The 20,143-nt window shown below is 30.7% G+C and overlaps 2 protein-coding genes across 2 annotated transcripts; both read left to right on the top strand.

Moving 5' to 3' along the window:
* Positions 1-715: 715 nt before the first annotated feature.
* Positions 716-8,525, top strand: LOTGIDRAFT_153285 (hypothetical protein; the record flags this gene model as incomplete). Its single annotated transcript, XM_009057191.1, has 7 exons — positions 716-884; positions 5,581-5,681; positions 5,844-5,987; positions 6,612-6,753; positions 7,852-7,994; positions 8,388-8,453; positions 8,508-8,525. The coding sequence occupies 7 exons, from the start codon at positions 716-718 to the stop codon at positions 8,523-8,525; spliced, it is 783 nt and encodes a 260-aa protein (XP_009055439.1).
* Positions 8,376-13,974, top strand: LOTGIDRAFT_209346 (hypothetical protein). Its single transcript, XM_009057190.1, has 13 exons — positions 8,376-8,453; positions 8,693-8,797; positions 9,063-9,120; positions 9,426-9,584; positions 9,886-10,002; positions 10,193-10,297; positions 10,638-10,806; positions 11,145-11,232; positions 11,655-11,794; positions 12,027-12,156; positions 12,502-12,566; positions 12,757-12,895; positions 13,349-13,974. The coding sequence occupies exons 2-13, from the start codon at positions 8,711-8,713 to the stop codon at positions 13,493-13,495; spliced, it is 1,404 nt and encodes a 467-aa protein (XP_009055438.1). The 5' UTR covers positions 8,376-8,453; positions 8,693-8,710; the 3' UTR covers positions 13,496-13,974.
* The last annotated feature ends 6,169 nt before the right edge of the window (positions 13,975-20,143 follow it).

The following is a 20,143-nucleotide window of genomic DNA, read 5'->3' as shown; positions in this document are numbered from 1 at the left end:
CCCCTGATAGATATTTTGGAAGTCATTGGCCGGAGTAGACACCAGCTGACAATGTTCAAAAGAGCAGGCTTATGCCGCAGCTGCTGTCCTGGAAAAAATCTCCTTCTTTGCACCTGCATGTCGTTGTCCGTCTTCATTGCACATAGGCCTATGGTGCAGAAAAGTAGGACGTCAAACGCCACTCATTTAATTTCATTCCAGAGTCTGGAATAGAGGCAGATGTTTCGGTCATTTGTGAATGAAGGAATATTCCAAACACAATTACGGAATGTAATTCTGGTATTTTTTATTACCTTAAGTTGGTAGGTAGGATTCGTTAGGTGTGGTCTACACTACTCCAAAATAATTATACGATATGAACAAAATCGCAATATCCAAAACTTTACAGGCCTATATAACTTTTGAATGCAAATCGATTGTGCTATCTAGCAGGGTGCACAATTGAATATTTAGTGTTGCGATAATAAAAAATCCAAGTATAATTTTTGAGATAAATTTCGTACACAAATATTTATAATGTTGCCGACTGCTACTGACCTAAATTTCTACTCCCAGAGTTCCCTGAAATTGTGCGCGCGCATCAATAATGGAGTACCTGTTCAAAAATAAGGGAAACTTAGTTGAAAGATAAACATACTTTTGAAAGGATAAATGCCAATACAATTATTTTCTTAGAATAAATTAATGAAGAGGTGAATTTCGCCTCCCTTTAACAATGACAAGTGCGGTTCCACCCGGAAAGAAGGCCGCATTATGCCGATATTTTATGAACTCGGGTGTCTGTGCCTACGGCGACGAATGTCAGTTTTTACATGGACATCCAAATCCAGGTTCGATGCCAAACTCGTTCTCTGGCACACCGAATGGTGTTCCGGAAAATCCAGGTAATTATTGTGTGGCCTAGATATATTGTCTTTTCTAAGGTCACTGCCACGAAATGTATAAGTTGTTTCCGATGGTGTCAGAAGATCTAATGTTATTCCATTGTGATTGTTTTTGTCTGATTCTTCTTGGCCTACTTAGACTTTATTGACAGTCATCAATTTAGTCCCAAGATCTAAATATTTAATGAACAATATTGTTGATAATAAAGCATGATATAATTATATTTGAAGGTTAACAATCCAAAATTAACAAAAAAATGTATAAACTAAAAACTAAGAATCATGTTAGGGCCTTTAACATGTAATGCTAATAGATAAGCAATAGATCTTTTGAAATTTTAAGAAAAACCATTTTCCTTGGCTTATAATGATGACGTAAAATGTGTAGAGTTTGTTGGGTTTTTTCTTCAATAGGGTCTGGTCATGTTTCATTTTTCTTGTCGAGGAAATAGTAAAATTAATAGGCCTAATTATCTTTTCTTGTGCTTCTGCATTTTTAAAAATGGTCTACTTAATCTTTACTAACAATGTCATAATGATTGGATCTTTACATGAAAGTGGAATATGTGTAAGCATTTCAATGTGATTAGTTGTTTTAATCAATAGTGTTACTTAAGCAATATGAGTAAAACTATTGACTAAAACTGATCACATTAAAATGCAGTAAACAGTAACAGTAGAAACTGATCTATTGATAGATATCCTACACACTATTTGTATTAAGTTGAATGGATTGTAAAGAAGTTTTCTAGATTTTGTATGTGTATCAGAGACATTTATAGCATCAATTTGCACCATTCAAATTTTCAATCAGACTGTGGTTTGTACAATTTAACTGAAACTAAATATTTGATGACATCAAGAATCGCGAAGGTGATAAAGCATATTTAGTCATTAGTGACGTCATCAAACACTTAGTTTTAGTGGAATTGCACGAACCACAGACGTCAGATTGAAAATGGGACTAGTGCAAATTGATTCAATCAGTATCCCTGATACACATAAAATACTTAGAAAAGCTCTTTACAATCCCTTTAAATATGGTATTCTGGGAGTAGTAGGCCTATTAGTTGTTTGTTGTAGAAATAACATGTACCCTTGACTAAAATCAGATAGTGAGTTTTTGGTGCCTACTAGTCATTTGCTACATGTTAACAATTGACTTTCTTATTGTACCATACTATGATTTTCACAAAATGCATTAGGATATTTTGGACGAGTTACCTAGTTTTGTTTTGGTTTTGTTTTGGTTGTGGACTTTGTTTTTGGAACAAACAGAATTTTGACTTGGTGATTAAAGACAATTTGTGAAAAATTTAAAACAATACTGACATGCTCTATGAATTTAGACATATATAAGCTTATAATAGTATGATAAATAAATTTAGATTGATTTTTTTTTTATGTTAATAGTCCCAAGGGCAATATTTATGTCACTTATATATCAGAAATATTAACAGAACCTGAAACATGTTGTTAATCAGAGTTTAACTCTTCAGATAACTGACCTACATGTGTATTAAATGGCGTGATTAGTAATAGTAATACCCAATCAAGGTCACAATCTCAAGGATAACTGAACATGAACATGATCATTTGAAATCGAACATTTTTAAAGCGACATGGCCATGTGTTTAACCAATCGTACCTTAGTCTCAGGAAAAGGAATTTTTTAGCTAAGCTGATCAGTAACAGTGTTCACAGCTCACTGTCGAAATTTGAGCCTTCAAATCCTTGTGTGTACAGAATTATTCACGTTTGAAACGTAAAAAGACAACCATGTCAGTCTATGATTAAAATTGAACCAAACTTTGGTTTATTAGCTTTTAGTTTTGATATAGCCAGTTCAGTTGGGGTCTAAAGACTGGCATCTTAAACATTCTTTCGCAATAACGTTTTGACCTAATCTGATGGCATCTGCTTTAACCAATCCAGCGCTGGAGAGGGCAGAAATTTGATAGGCTAAAACAGGGTTAAGTCACACGTTTTTTTTGACGATTGTTTAAGAGGTTAGTCTTTAGACCCTAACTAAAGTGGCTATATTAAAAAAAAAAATTAATAAAAACGGTATGAAAGTTTGGTCTAATTTTGTTTAGACTGAACTTGTCTTTTCTTGAGACTTTGCCATATATAAAAAAAAGACGTAAAAATAAAAAGTGCAATTCCTTGTTTGAGGTAATTTTGAAGGAATTATGAGATTTTGTAGTATTTGTGAAGACTATTTGAATATATTAAAGACTCAAATCAACCTCTGAAAAGAGCGAACCTGCCCCTTTAAAAATTGAATGTAATGAGTTGGGATATCTCACAGATGATGTCACTATCACAGAAATATGGTGTAGGTTTATAATCAATTTAATCTGTACAGGAAGATCTATTTTGTAGGGCTACATAGATAGTTGATGATTTTATTTATTGTATAATGACATAAAACCTTTTAATGATTGATGAATTTTGGTTCTTGGGTTTTGTTTCTTTGTGTGAAAATCAGTTATTATATAATCACTTGTAAAGGTTAACGCAACTTCCAGTTCTCCTGCAATTCAACCAAAAAGCCTTGTGGAAGTATAGATTGTTACCACTTCCTTAACATTATTTATGTGCAAATATGCACAGTCTGTAGCACACAGGCCCTCAGTTTATTGTTCCATCTGTACAACAAGATGCTTTTTCTATGTCACCCAACGATGATAAGCCTTTTTAATCTGAGAGTGTCCCAGTTAATAGTGCTGACTATACCTTCTTTTTTCAACCTGTTCTGAGTTATAAGCTTACGTGTCTGACACAAGAGACTAATCAAGAAAAAATATGATGTCCGACCCATTAAAGCAAACTTTAATCTACTTTGATTTCCTTTAAAATAAGATTGATTAAGCTTTAAGATAAATTATCAAAGGATTGCAGTTGATATTGAAAATGAAAACATAAGAAGGAAGGAAGATTAAAGCTTTATTTCTCAGTTTCTTTTCCAATTAGTGGATTTGTTTGAATTTCCAATAGCTCAAGGCTCCTTACATCTCTGATGTCAGTGGAAGAGTTTAGAATGACATGTTGTCAGTAGGTGTTGTTATTGATTACTCAGATGGCACAGTTATTGTACACTGTTAGTACTTCTTATTATAACTTGTTATAACAGTTGATTATACTGAATACTTGTTATACTTATAACTGGACTCATTTCTAGTTAACAGTTTTTAAGAGATAATTGACTTGAACTGTGACAAGAGAGGTTATTTATTTTTGGCTCAAAAGTTATTGGCAATTGTTATTCAATATTATTTGGAATCTTGTTGATTTTGTTTGTGTTGCTACTGACCAGCTTATGTGAGTTTGTTTTTAATTGATTTTAATGAAACAAAATCAATTGATTTTTGATATCAAAAGATTTTTTTTTCTTCTCTGCTGTTAGATGTTTGGTAGTTCATAGATTCAGGTTATGATGTATATCTTACCTTATGGCTTTTAGGATCAGGATCTAACATCAATTGGATGGTGTTTCAGAAAATGGTCGATGTCATGCAATTACAAGCTTCATTCCATCTTTGGTTTTACGCGCCCACCTCATAATGTGTAAATTCCAAATGGTTGTATATTGTCGTCGCCCTTGTCCGTCTGTAGAGTTTTTATACTGATGAGATCTTGACGACTTTTCGATGAATGGTTTTTGAGTTACTGCCCTTGCCTAAAAAACGTATCAAAATTTGTTTGTGAACACAATAGACACTACAGTTTTGATCTGATTTTAATGATATTTAGTGTGATCATTTATATTGATGAGATCTTGGTCAAGTTCGAATTTGCCGATCTTTCGATGAACGATTTTTGAGCTATTGCCCTTAACTGCGTAAAACGATTTTGTGAACACAATGGAGACTACAGTTTTTATCCGATTTTAATGCTTTTTGGTGTGAGTATTTATATTGATGAGGTCTTGGTCAAGTTTGAATTTGAAGATTTTTTGATGTATTATTTTTTTGAGCTATTGCCAGTGACTTTGTAAAAACATGTCAAAATTTGTTAGTGAACACAATAGAGACTACAGTTTTCATCTGATCTGAATGAAATTTGGTATGATCATCTAGAAGTAGTGGTCAAGTTCAGAGTTGACAATTTTTCAATGAACAGAATTTGAGTTATTGCCTTGGCTTAGTAAAAATATGTCCAAATGTTTTTGTGAACACTATAGGGACTACAGTTTTCATCTGATCTTAATGAAACTTGGTATGCTTGTATATATATATATATTGATAAGACCTTGTTTATGATAATTTGTTTGATAATAATTTGATGAACTGTTTTGAGGTCTTTCGTTGACTTATATTTTTTTTAAAGATTATTTGAAAATTCATTAAGTCACTTAAGACTTTGTAATCATTTTTAGTAGTGGGCGTATGTTACCTTGCCTGGCAAGCTATCTTTTTCATGCTTCTTACAATCATGCTAACAAAAACGCCAAATTTGATGTGGATGAGTTTCTTGATTGACTATTTAAATGAAGGATAACTACAGTTGCATTTGAAGATGTTACAAGTTGAGAAAATGAGAAAGATGATATGTTTTACTAGAAACAGTGAATAACGGACTACTCTGGTCTAATGATAAATGAGTTATTATATAACATTTAAAAAATGACAGGTGAATATATTCTGTAAGCTATGTAATTAATTTTAATGTCTTTAATTAAATATCATTTCAGGAATGACAGATAGCTTAGCAAATAGCGGTGATCAATATTTTAATGCCACGTTCTGTTCAGCTCCGAACTCGGTTCAAGAATTCCAACAATTTTCCAGTGGTGTAAGTTTCAAATTTAGATATAAGTAAGCTTATAATTGTTAATATTTGTTTACGTGATAGAAGAGGTTAAAAAGTGTCTGGAATAGTCAAAGTATGATGTATTGACTTAAATCTTGAAAGTTTTGTACTTGTTAATACCTGTAACATTTGTTTGTTTTTTAGCGTCCAAGACCCAGATCTCGGAACAGTATGCTTGGATCCCTTTCCCAGAACGCGAAACCCTTTGTGCCTACACCTGCCAACGATCAAGGTATAGCCAATGATTTTGCTGCTTTAAATTTAGCAGCTGCTAATATTCCAAATAAGGTAAGAGAATCCATTTCATAATTTCTGAATTTTTAAGTGATTTGATTTTAAGTTATTTTTATAGGCCCACATAAAATGGGGGGTGTATATTGTCGTCACCCATGTCCGTCTGTTGGTTCACACTTGCTTGTAAACACTCTAGACAGCACATTTCTTGACAGATTTTGATGAAATTTGGTTGAATTGTCTATTACCACCCATGGATGAACCCCTTTTTAAAATTTATTGACATTGTTCTTGAAAACGTGTTCAATTTTTAGCTCGTAAACTCTGTGGAATTTTTGACAGATTTTGACAAAACTTGGTGTGAGTGTTTGTTATCACCCAAGGATGAACAAAAATATTAAATATGAGTTTTTGCTTTTGTCCTTGAAAACGTGTTTGACTTTTAGGTCCAAAAAGTTGAAAAGAAGTGTACGAATGAAGGTTGAATATTTCATACTGGTGATTCTCACTGCCAAATATTTCTATTCAAAATCAAATCTGCCAGTCGGTGTATGGCAAGCTATCTTTTTTCTATATGTTTTTTAAACTATTGTTTTCAATATATTTCAAGACATGCTTGGCCCTACAACATGAAAGAAATTTTGTACAACTGTCTTAAATATGTCTCCTCTATTTCAGGTTCCTAATGATTTTTCTCCAAAATCTGGTACGAATAATTCACTGTCACATAGTGCTAGTACTCCATCATTCTCTACATATAGTAATATAATATCTACTGCCAATACTATCACACCAACCACATCAAATCATATCAATCATAGTAAGTATTGTCTATATTTATTGATAATCAAATCATATCAATCATAGTAAGTATTGTCTATATTTATATACTTATCAAATCATATCAATCATAGTAAGTATTGTCAATATTTATATTCTTATCAAATCATAGTAAGTATTGTCTATATTTATATACTTATCAAATCATATCAATCATAGTAAGTATTGTCTATATTTATATACTTATCAAATCATATCATTCATAGTAGGTATTGTATATGTTTATATTCTTATCAAATCATATCATTCATAGTAGGTATTGTCTATATTTATATTCTTATCAAATCATATCATTCATAGTAAGTATTGTCTATATTTATATTCTTATCAAATCATATCAATCATAGTAAGTATTGTCTTATTGTCTACATTTGTATGCTTATCAAATCATATCATTCATAGTAAATATTGTTATTTATTAAATCATATCATTCATAGTAAGTATTGTCTATATTCATATTCTTATCAAATCATATCAATCATAGTAAGTATTGTCTATATTTATATACTTATCAAATCATATCAATCATAATAAGTATTGTCTATATTTATATACTTATCAAATCATATCATTCATAGTAAGTATTGTCTATATTTATATTCTTATCAAATCATATCATTCAAAGTAAGTATTGTCTATATTTATATTATCAAATCATATCAATCATAGTAAGTATTGTCTATATTTATATACTTATCAAATCATATCAATCATAGTAAGTATTGTCTATATTTATATACTTATCAAATCATATCATTTATAGTAAGTATTGTCTATATGAAGTTTAATAACAAATTAAACAAAATATAACAAAAAAGTACTTCACATATATTTGTCCTGAAGAAAATCAAGGATAGCAGAAGCAAGCCATTGTTAATACAAATACAAAGATCAGAATGAGTTAAAACCATAAAATTATCAGGAGTGATGATAATTAGTTATGGTTATATAACCCATCATTGAGATAGCATGTTGATGGAAGAAATATATGCATGCTGACTATAAATTTTGAGGGCAATATTGTATACTAATTTTAATTAATTAAACCTGAAATATTAATTGATTATTTTATTTCAGTGATCTATTCATCTAATGTTAGTCCAAGCCCGAGTCCTGGAATATCACCAACTAATTCTCCTCTAATGTTACGTCGTACAGCATCTCCTGTCACTCCTCTCCGTCAAACTACTATCCCTCAGAAATCAGCCAATACTATTCAGGTAATATTTATTATTCATTCTAGTCTATATGTTTTTGTGACAAACAGTGCCTTACCAATTTTGTTTTTGTTTCTTTGAATTTGAATATTGTTCATGTTCTGTATAATTACTTGTTTTGCTCATACTAGTAGGCTAGTTCTAGTATAACCAGCAATTCTAGAATGAGTTCTTGTCAAACAGCTATATAGAACAAAAATCAAATTCTTTGTGTAAGTAAAAATGTCTTTGCCACAAATTTTATTATTTTGCAATGAAATTTGATTTGGTTATACTGGCAGACGTGGAAAATAATGAAATTGTGTGTTTGTAGCTTTAGAAAAGAATTGTTAGCCAATTATCAATGTTAATTGAAAGACAATCAGTTATTAATATGTAATTACTATCTATTTAAAGGAAAATGTTGGTGGTACGACTTATTTCTATTCACCTGATGATTTCTCACCTCAACATCAAGGAGTTGTAAGTTGTTTTCTTCATAAATATTTTGTTAGTTAATATCTTGTCAATTTACAGGATATGGATGGGGTGTAGAATTTTAACTGATTATCCACATCACTTTTAATAATTAAAATCTTACAACTTCTTCCCTAACAATTCATTAAAAACATAGAAGTTTAGTTTACTGTCACTTCCAGATAGTAATTAACATTCTCTATATGAAGACCAAATTGCCTACGTTATACTATTTGTTTTTTTAGGTTTTACCAAATTTTGCTATGTATCCAAGCATACCACCTCATATAGCCCATATGAAATTGAAAGCTAACTTGCCACAATTTTTCATGGCAGATGAAATCAAACTAGTAAGCATAGTTTTATAATATGAATAAGACAAGTTGAATTGTAAACCTCTAGTGTCTCCTTGTCAGTAGTTTAATGAGTTTGACTGTTGGAAATTGAAAAAGAGTAGGCTAATGCCACTGTCTTGGCAAAATTCCCCTCATTGTACACTCTATCGTGTTGCCCGTCTTCATTAGTCTAGTAAAGTGCCTGAAATATTCCATTTATTTCATTTCTGTTGTTAATAATTGACATCATAAACTAATGTTCGAGTCTTATGTTTTTCAGCAAATTTTGAATGAACATGCTTTAACTATGGCTCAACTTGATCAGTCTCATAACACAGGTATTACAACTTCCTTCTTTTGGTCAAATTTAAACACAATTTAAACTACAAACATTGTATGAGAACTGAACAAATTTATCAATTACATCAAATTAATATCATACCTGTGCCACATGTAAAACAAATATCATTTATGACAATGATGGTTTAATCTGGTCTAAGGAACCAAAGATGTCAGAAAGAAAGAAGGAAATATTGGTATAAATAGAAAAAGCACATGTCATTGATAAATAAAATAAATTACACAAAATTCAGTTTCCTTTGTAAGGTTTGAAAATAGTGATGAATAATTATATATTTTGTAGAGCTGCCAGCTGAAGTTGATAACTATCATAATTTGTTTCCACTGGAACCTCCACCAGCGAACCCTCTGCAGAAATCTAATATATTTGGTTATCCTACATCATGTTTTAAAGCTGTTAATGTTAAAGATGGTATGACTTATTGTTTACGTAGGATACATGGTAGGTGTTATTTTTTGCTTAAATTCACAATTGTTTATAAATGAGATAGTCTAAATGAGATAATCTTAGTTTCAAAATTTATCATAAGTGTAAGAATATACAATAAAATTGAACATCTGATATTTTGATGCTGGTTTTTTCAGTGGCCAGATCTTCTGAAATTAAAGGAAAATGTCTTTCTAGAGTTGGACTTCATATCAGCTTGTAAGACTAGAATACAGTACTAGAACAAAGCTGGGTAAATTTGAGATCTTTATTTACATAGTACATGAAATGAAAAGCTAACTTAATCTTTTTCCAGGGTTCAGATTAGTTAATACTAAATGTATGCCATTAATTGATATGTGGAAGAAAATGTATCATCCTAATATTGTTCAGTTGAAAGAAGTATTTACAACTAAAGCTTATGGTGATAATTGTAAGTTTCAAATCATTCAATTTGGTGGCCTTTGGGTTGTTTTGAACAGTTTCCATTGGTTCCATTCTGCCCTCAATCGAACAGTCAACATTTTTCCAAATATTTCTGTTACCATACATAATGAACTTTAATATAATGGTTAGGACTAATTCCCCTACTGGCAATAATGTTAAAACCTCTACTTTTTCAGCCATTGTATTTGTGTATGATTTTTTCCCGGCTAGTGAGACACTGATGTCTAGACATTTCAGTAATATGCCTGCTCCAGTTAATGGTTATAGTAGTCCATTTAATGGTGAAACACCATCTGCTTCTAGACCTTATAGTGCTGGTAATGGTAAGTATTGCTTTTAATTCTCTCTTTTTGCTATAATAATCGTGTGTTTTATTGAAAATAAACTGGCGAAACTGAAATCTTAGATTTTAACATTATATTATAGAACATAATAGGTCTTTCCATTTGATATAAGATTGGGTTATGGCAAAATACATGTTCTATGTGAACTTCATTTTTAGAAAACCAGGTCTTTCCAACTGGACAGTCTTTGTAGCCTATGATGTTAATTTGGTATTTGTGTATAAAAGCTGGATAAATATATTAATTATAAGTTGAAATAAATGTTATATATTTTTAGTGTCTATGAATGGTGGTACACCTCAGCCAGCTAATAATGGATTATTACCTGAGAGTTTGATATGGACATATGTTGTACAACTGAGTTCAGCTTTAAGAGCTATACATGCTACTGGTTTAGCATGTCGTTCTCTTGACCCAACCAAAATATTGATTTATGGTAAATCAAGGTTAGTTTTCTATTTCGTATTAAGATAAATTTATTTCATTATTCATTTGCCAAGACAATCGTGGAAGGTTTTTTGTAGCCATGAGCAAAGTTTATCTATATTATAACCAGACTATTTGAACCATGTTGAAACTCTAAATAAAATACCTTATTGTAGAATACTGATCAATATTGACATCTATTTCTATGGTTTTTTGTCTATATCTCAGAAAAATAGGTTGTAAAACTCAATTGTTTTTGTTTAACAGATGGTAATCAAAAGATGTATAAAATTTGATAGGCTGCAAGAAAAAAAGACATTATTTGATTTGATTTGATTATTAATGTTTATTTTGACAGATTACGTATAAATTGTGTGGGTATAAGTGATGTATTGAATTTTGATAATAGTCAAGGAAACCCATTGGCATTGATGCCTCATTATCAGGTAGGAAATAAGTCTTGAACTAATTTACTTAATTCCATATTGCTACTCAAATAGGACTCGTGTGTTCATCTTAAAAGTACAGTGAAAAGATAATTATATTATTTATAGACCAGCTTATCCACAAATGCATGAATTCATAAAACAATGAAATTAAGTAAGCAAATTAAGTGCAGAAATGGAAAAAAACACAATAAGTTGAGTGAGTTTTGATAGGAATCCACAAATATGTCTCCAAGGACAAATTGATAAATTTGGTTACCAAAAGTTATATGATTTTGCAACAACTTATTTAGAAAATTGCTTTCAAAATAAATACTTTAGTCTTTGAACTTAAGTTAAGTAGTTCTTTTACTAGATAAAAAATTTTCTATTGTGCTTTCAAAGCTGTCAGATGATAATTATTCTTTGTTTATGTTTTTCAGCAAAAGGATCTTTATGCTTTAGGAAATATAGTGTTGGCCTTGGCATGTAATTCAGTGATGTCTTTACAGAGAGAAAATCTACAAAATGCTTTAGACCTGGTTTCCAGAAACTATTCACCGGATTTGAAAAATCTTATCTTGTTCGTTACTTTTCTTTTATTTTTTTTTCATTGTTAATATACCATTGCTGTATATTTCTGTTTGAAAGTGGAATTTTTGGAATTTGACACTGTTTCAAACAAAAATGAATTTCATTAAAGCATAAAGCATATTTTTCTTAGCAAGTACCATAAAGATTCAATATCATATCTTATGTACACATTTCCCAAAATGTCTGCGTCTAATGTATTGTTATTTTATGATTCTCACTAGGTATTTATTGACTAATCCCAATCGACCACGAAGTATTAATGATGTTATGCCAATGATTGGAGCGAGATTTTTTACACAGCTTGATGCTGCTCAGTTACGTGGTGATGTTTTACAAAATGAACTTGCTAAAGTAAGTAACTGTAAACCCTTTCTGACTCAATATTCCAGAATAAGAAAAACCAATATCATACAAACATAGATATTGATTATTTCCAAATAGACATTAAAAATTTATGTGTAGGACTAAATAGGTTCGAGTCTGTGTTATCCACCAGAAGTGTCGCAATGAGAATTTATTACAATCATGGTTATCATTATTACACTATGATTATAATGTTATTTGTATTGAGTTATATTTATACATTAGACTCTCAATCTAGTTTTTCATCATTGCACACTGCCTGTTAAGGTCATTGGCTTAAAAAATGAAAAGGTTGTTTAGTTTAGTTTTTAATATTTTGATTGTTAATTACAGGAGGTAGAGAATGGTAGATTATTCCGATTGATATGTAAATTTGGTGCCATCAATGAAAGACAAGAGTAAGTATGACTTATCTGTTTCATTTAAGGGTCCACAATTCTTGATATCATTGTCAAGTTTTTCATTTTTAATGGAAAATGAAACGATGCATGAAACAGTATTCACATGCAAAGAAATCATGTATGAAGATTAATATTGCTAATTGTTCAGTTAATAATCCTATTAATGAAATGTTGCTGTTATTTGTAGTTTTAGTTTAGATCAAGCCTGGTCTGAAACTGGTGATAGATATATATTAAAGTTATTTAGAGATTATCTATTCCATCAAGTAGATGAGAATGGTACACCATGGTTAGATATGGCTCACATTATACAATGTTTAAATAAGGTAATAAAACTATGTAATATGATTTATTTGTATAATATTTGGTACCAATAGCTTTAGACATTTCACATTCTTTATTATTTATAGAATATGATTGTACTAGATAAAGTGTCTCTGCTTTGCTAAAGGTGTTCTGACTAAGATAACTGTTCCAATATAAATAGTAGTTTGTAAAGAGTGAAAGACAGAATAATATGTTGAAACACATCCAAAGACAATTCAAATCATAACCAAACAGGGAGTAATATATCCGAGGGTAGAATAGATGTTGCTTGAAATCATCCAAGTCAAACCTACAAACTGTTATAGTGTTACCTCTACAAAATAATGTAGACTAATGCAATACAAAGTTTCTTTTTTGGGCACAATTTCTCTGATCTGAAAGTGTGTGTTGTTAAATTATAACTATAATTCTAATGAAGTAGATATTTATTTGGAATATTTATGATATTATAGGTTGATGCTGGTGTTCCAGAGAAAGTAACATTGATGTCTCGAGATGAACAGAGTGTTATTATTGTCAGTTATGCTGAAATCAAGAGATGTTTTGAAAGTTCCTTCAGTGAGTTGTTGAACTCTGGTCATCCTCAAGGTTATTCATAGCCGCGTTATTTCACATCCCCATCTCATTTGTGTTCGCAGATAAATTGAGACGAAGCCTCTCATGTTAAAACTCATATTGTTAAAGAAATTGTTTTTGTTTAAGAGGTGTTTAATAGTTATTGCCCTTGATTTTGTGACTTAAATCATGTGTATTATACTGTGTATGTAAAGACTTGATGATCTGGACTCAGCTGTGAAATATAACAGATAAACAGTGCCGAGAAGACTTGAAGTCTTTGGGTGTTATAGCAGTGTTGGTGCTACTTCAATGAATTAAAAACAAACTGGGTAAAAGTAGCTATATGTTATTTAACAGGCAGCAGTATCACGTTTTGAAGGTCATGTCAAGGTCATTTATCATTTATTGAGTCATTTCATTTCATTTCTTTCTTTCAAAGGTCAACTTGCCTTTATTTCTTATAAGAGGAGTGTGATTGTGTCTGAACTGTCAATATTATTTGACATCTGGAAAGTGATTTTAATTTGTGAATGAATTCAAGTTGAATTTTTAAAAGAATTCAAAAATCAAAACTAGTCTTCAGTTTTCATTTCATCTGTCTAAGGAGATTGAGAATGATAAAATGTGCGGTGAAAATATTTAATAAGAATTAGAATTTTTCAGGGTAGAGTGAGATCAGCTGTTGCTATCCGTCTCTCAGAGGGTAATCAAAAACAGCTTACTTTATAATTTGTGTTGTCATAAATGTATCAATTGTCTAAAATGGCCTAACATGGTGACAGAAGAATGGTGATCTGAAAATGGTTTATTTGTACTTTCTCTATTGTTTTACCAATGAAATTTAAATGGTGATTCACCTTTTTCCCATTTTTGATAAACTTTGTGTTTGTCTATAATTTGTACAATATTTTTGATTTGAGAATATAATTTATTGTGGAAAAGACAAGAAGAATTTTATGTCATATAATCAGATGATTTCTCAACAAATTAATTTTGAAACTTCAAATTTCTACTCCATTTTGTGTTTCTTTCTTGAATATGACAGCTTACTTCTTATAAGAAAAATCTTTTAAATTTGTACAAATTTATTTAAATATACTTAAGTGTATGATATATTTTGTTCCGGCAGGTTCTGTGAATGATGAGATATTTTCTCCCCACCCCCATCAATTCCCATATTTCTGTCATATATCTGTCCCACCCCATCAAATTTAATTCTTACTTTATAGTTACATATCTCACGGTTTTGAATGAATATTATTAGTAATGGGAATAGAAAATGTTCTTAGTAATGTGATTTAAAACATTTCAAATTTGTATATTTAACACAAATATTTGTGTATTCAGTAAATAGTCAAACATGTTGGGAAGAATTTTACTTCGTTTGTGGTTGAAAATGTGATGTGGACTAACATAAGGAAAATCGAACTCTTGCTCAAAATCTTATAGTTACGTTTCCATTTATGTTCAGAATGAAATTTATAATTTTCTACTGCAAAATTTGTGTACATAAACACTATTATTTGTGTCAGATATGTACTGTAACTTTTCTTGTGGAAATGATATTGCTCAATAGACTAACTGAAGTAGACAGTTGTTTTCAAATATTAATATTATTATTATGTATCTATAAAGTAAGAACTAGATCAGACATAAACTACACATATTGATCGTTTTTCATCATTTCATTGTTTTGTTGACTCCATGTATATTGTGTTTTGTAAATAATCTATTGATAAAATATTTTAAAGTCAATCTGATTTATATAAACAATAAGAATACTTTCTTTTTACCATCTTTCAAATTTTTAAATTCTTGAAAGTCTCTGTTATTTGTCCATGTCGTATTTTTGTGTTACTTTTTTTCAAAATAATAATTATAATTTTTAGGGCAATACAATTCTGTATCTATGACATTTTTTTGTGATTGCAATGAACTGAATGAACCATTTTAAGCTTCAAATAGAAAAAAAGAAAACAGGACTGTCATACAAGGACTGAAATTTTTGATTTTAGTTTGTTAGAAATATTTTAATACCAAAAAGTGCCAATTGTGTAAATTTCCAGCAACTGATTTGTTAAGTGCTTCAATTTGAACAATATTTTCATATTTTTTAGTGCTTGATTATTGTTTACATTAAACTAGTCTCAAATTTGTCCAATTGTTCTCTATATTGACATGTGTTGTTTAACTTGTTTTGCAGTGAGATTGATTGTATTTGTCTCAATTTGATTATCATTCATTACTGCAATTTTCAAGACATCAAGATTTAAGGCAAATTTTTATACTTATTTTGATCTCTTCAATCTGGTAATGTAACTAGGTCTTATAAGAGTTACGAGACTAAGATACCTAAGCCTATAGAAGGAGCAATTTTTCAGGCACAACCATATAATTCTCATTGTGATTTTTTTCTAATGTAAAGTTATTCTGAAAATGTTACTACTATTACGAAGCAGATACTATAAATTACATAAAATTAATAGGTTTAAAATGATATACCAGTAATCAATTTTTGTCTCTAGTTGAAAATTTAAACATGGCTATTCACACTAATAACAATTTTGACCAGACTGGCTATTAGTGATTATGGTTAGCAGACTGTTTAAATCTTACAAATACAATACTGTAAAATTATCTACATTCCTTTTATTTCATACACTGTTGATCTTGGTGGGAGTTTCTCCTTCCCTTTGTTACAGCTTGTTCACCTTAATTTTATAAATGTTAAAATGACTGTTTTCTCATTGTTTTGTATATCAGATTGTATTTTTATGATTAAAAAGAATAAAAACAATTATAAAGCTGATACTGTGAGTTTGATTTACCTGAATTAACCATACATTTTGTGGTGTATAATTTTTTTTAGTCAAAAGCATATCTGTTGAACCCGATTCGATGGAATAATTTGTACAACAGATGTGCTTTTATAAAGTCGTAATTAGACGTCTTTTGGAACTCACAATTTATTTCATACGTATATCATCGGTATACTGAATTCTAACATTCAGTGGATCCAACAGATGGATCTGTAAAATTTGCTGAGAAGTTGCCTAAATGTTACTTAGTTTGCTTGTATAGGAACTCTACTGCATGATTCTCATTATGTTACTCTGTGGACTCCCTGATAAAAGAAAAATCTAAGTTTCAATGGAAGCAGCTTTATTTCACAACATGATCAACAAACAAAGATGTGGGTGTGGTCTTACAATGATTGACAACTGATTCAATATGCAAATGAATAAAAATCTATATTTCTTTTCAACTGATCTAATAATTGTAATGAATCATTCACAAAATAAATATCACAAATTCAATATACCCTTGAATTCTATTTTCACTGCAAAATAATGAATACATGTATGTAAGATATGAGCTATGCCATTGTCAAGCTTCAAAAAATGATTCTTAAAGGTTTTGATAAAAATATTAATTTACTTGACATGTCACTGAGATGAAACTGGTAAGTTATATTTTAAGTAAGTTACCACAAATTTCTGTTCTTAACACAAATGTAACTTTGTTAACCTAACATCAATATATGGACCCAGCCCACAACTTAACAGTAAACTATTTATGGTGGAGAGACTAAAAACCATAAATTACAATAAATATCAATATATCTAATTTAACATATGGTACAATATAATGAGTTTTTTGGTTTCATAATGAATTATTTACATCAGCTATTAAACAATAGAATTATATGGTATAGTTAATATTTGCTATACCAGGTATCCAATTGTAAAAACAAGTCGGTCATTCTTGCTACGCCTGACAATAACCTTGTATGCAGCTGGCGGATAAATCAGACTCCTCTCAAATATTAGGTCATGTGGCAATAGCTTAATTTTCGTTCACATTTGACTAGTCTCTGACACCCAGACTTCTATCTATGACGAGGATAGTCTTCAATAGAGATAACTAACATCTGACGAACTATTTTTTGTAACGCATACGTAACTTCCACGTAACAATTAAAGAAGATTTTTGTCCAGCTGCAAACAAGGTTACTGTCAGACAATGGTCGTTGTAGATATGAATGCAGGTATCTTTGCACTTTATCTTTGAATACTTTATTACAGATTAAGGTAAAGCAGATTCTTAGAAGAATAAATCCTGTTCATTGACAAAATTGTTCTGACAGCAAACATGTTACAGCAAACATGTGACAGCAAGTGCCTGCTTGTATCCTGTGGTAGTTTTTATACAAATCACATTTTGACCCGTATTGTCTTACAAGAGTAAAATTGCTTCTATTCTAATTGGGAATACTGGTCAAAATGAGAATGAGAAATCTATAGAAAGTTTTCACCTGATTCAATATTCTACAATAATAAATTGTTGAAGTTGTTAAAACCCTTCTCATGAACTACAGATGGAAAGTGATTGATTTGTAACTAAATCAGTTACAAATATAAATTTTGTTAAAAATGATGGGATAACAATTTAGAATAGGCCCCAAATGATTCATGAAATGAAAAATAATTGAAGGATGTCATTTAGTTATGTGCATACACAAAATAAATGATGATGATTGAAAGCCACTATGAAATATCAATGTAAGCCCAAAATATTCAAGATTACATACACAAAGAAACAGACTTTCACTCTAGGCTTCAGACTGAATTTTACCGGTATCCAATGAATAAAAGGCTGTTCAGACTACAACAATAGATAGAACTATATCCCACTTGATATACAAGCCATCTGTATAGTTGATGTATCTATAGTCTAGATGATCCAGACTAGTATTGTAATAGGACTAATTTATTAGAGTGTTTTCATAACACTTTTAATATCCTTCTGTCTCTTCACAACACTTAAACTCTTCTTGATTCATCATGATTCTTCTTAAGAAGACCAAACCTCACAAATTTTCAAACACAGACACAAAAATCCTGTCTTTTATTGTCATTCAGATCATGATTTAGTTAAATCCACTGACGGTGGGGGATTTTTTTCTGGAGTTTTTTCACCAGGGTTAGGTTTAGATGTTTTTGATTTATCTGAAGTATTATTACTTGTTAGTTGATTACGTATTAAACTTGTCATATTAGCAGATCGAGATGATTGGGCTCCAGCTGGCAAAATTTTAGGACGAACCCAGACTTCCTGCGGTGGACGAACACTAGCCTGATTAAATAATCTCTGTCTTGAGGCAACTTGATTCTGTAATAATCTTAACCTCTCTAACTCTTGTCTCTGTCTTATAGCCAACTGTAAATAGAAATAAATAATCAGCAGATTGAAAACTATCAAGGACTGTAGATTAAGATAGCTTTGCAAAGCAAGGTGACATACACCCACCAGCAGCTTTGATTGCAAGTACAAATCATTGTTTGTAGCCTGTAGAGTGAGCGGATGGACGACAATATGCTTCCTTACTACGTGTGGGCATATAAAAATCAAAAGAATGCACAAAGAATTTTTGCATGAAGAGTAAGCAAAATTTGCACTGTATAGCTAATAGAGTGAATACGTTAAGATGGTGACATTTCGGTGAAAATCAGATCATCACCAAAATCGATAGGGATCATCTTCATGATGACAATGACCCAAAAACTAAAAAGAAAAAGAATCTTTAAAGGATTGTAGCCCGTGAAGTGACCATGAGTCAAATGTAAACTGACGGACCGACAGAGTGAATACAATATACTCTCAAAACATTCGTGTGGTCGTATTAAAAAAAAACACCCTGAATTTAACTAACAAAGATAGACTATTTTAATTTACATTGTCTTGAGTGAATACAAATTGCAAGTATTAGCATTTGTTGAGTAATCAATCTTTAATCAATACCTCTTGTTCGTGTTGTTGATTGTATTGCATTATCTGCTGCATTATAATGTTCTGAACTTGTGCTTGAAACATATCTCCTTGAAGGTGAGGGAACTGAAATTTACAAGTATAATTACTCAAAATATGCCCTTTTAAGTATATTATTAGTAAAAGTTCAATTGATAAATGACAGATGGTTGAGGTAAGAATTAGGTTAAAGAATATCATAATTTTATTTCAAGTATATTATATGAGGAAACAAGTAATAAACTTACCTTGCTTCTTACTAGTTGTACAACTTGAGAAACATTTTCAGCACTAAAAGCACGTTGATGTACTGAACTCATCTGAGAATTAAAACCTGTATTGGCCATCATTCCATTGGCATACATAGAATTCATAGGTGCTATAAAATAAAATTAAATTGTTAAAATAAAGAGGTCCGTTTGTCCAACTAAACATATTTGCTTACATCCATCTTGTATGGTGATTTATAGAGAGACATTTACTCACTTCTGGGTCCAGTCCACTAAAACATTTGATGCAATTGATTCTATACGAATGTATTTTATGCTATTTTCTCCCTCCCTTTTGGGTTTTTACATGCCTATTTTTAACTAATTTTTGCATTTTTTGTCAGATTTTGTGAAATGATGAGTGATTTACAAGTGGAAGAATAATTCTTAAAAAAATAGACGTTTTATGCACATTGACAGTCATGCAGGTGTTGATAAAATGCAGTGGTCTACTTTTAGTTTGACTAGCTCAAGACTTTCATTGTCATATTTTTGTCCAGAAACTAAGTATTGGCCAGGTTTAACATAGAAACAATTGTCAGAGTCAGTCCTTCGATTCCGCTGCCAGGGAAGCTACTACCACATGACTTGACAACACTATCACAATTAACA

The sequence above is a fragment of the Lottia gigantea genome (genome assembly GCF_000327385.1).
Source record: "Lottia gigantea unplaced genomic scaffold LOTGIsca_3, whole genome shotgun sequence".
Lineage (NCBI taxonomy): Eukaryota > Metazoa > Mollusca > Gastropoda > Lottiidae > Lottia > Lottia gigantea.
This window is presented reverse-complemented; position numbering and strand designations above follow the sequence as displayed.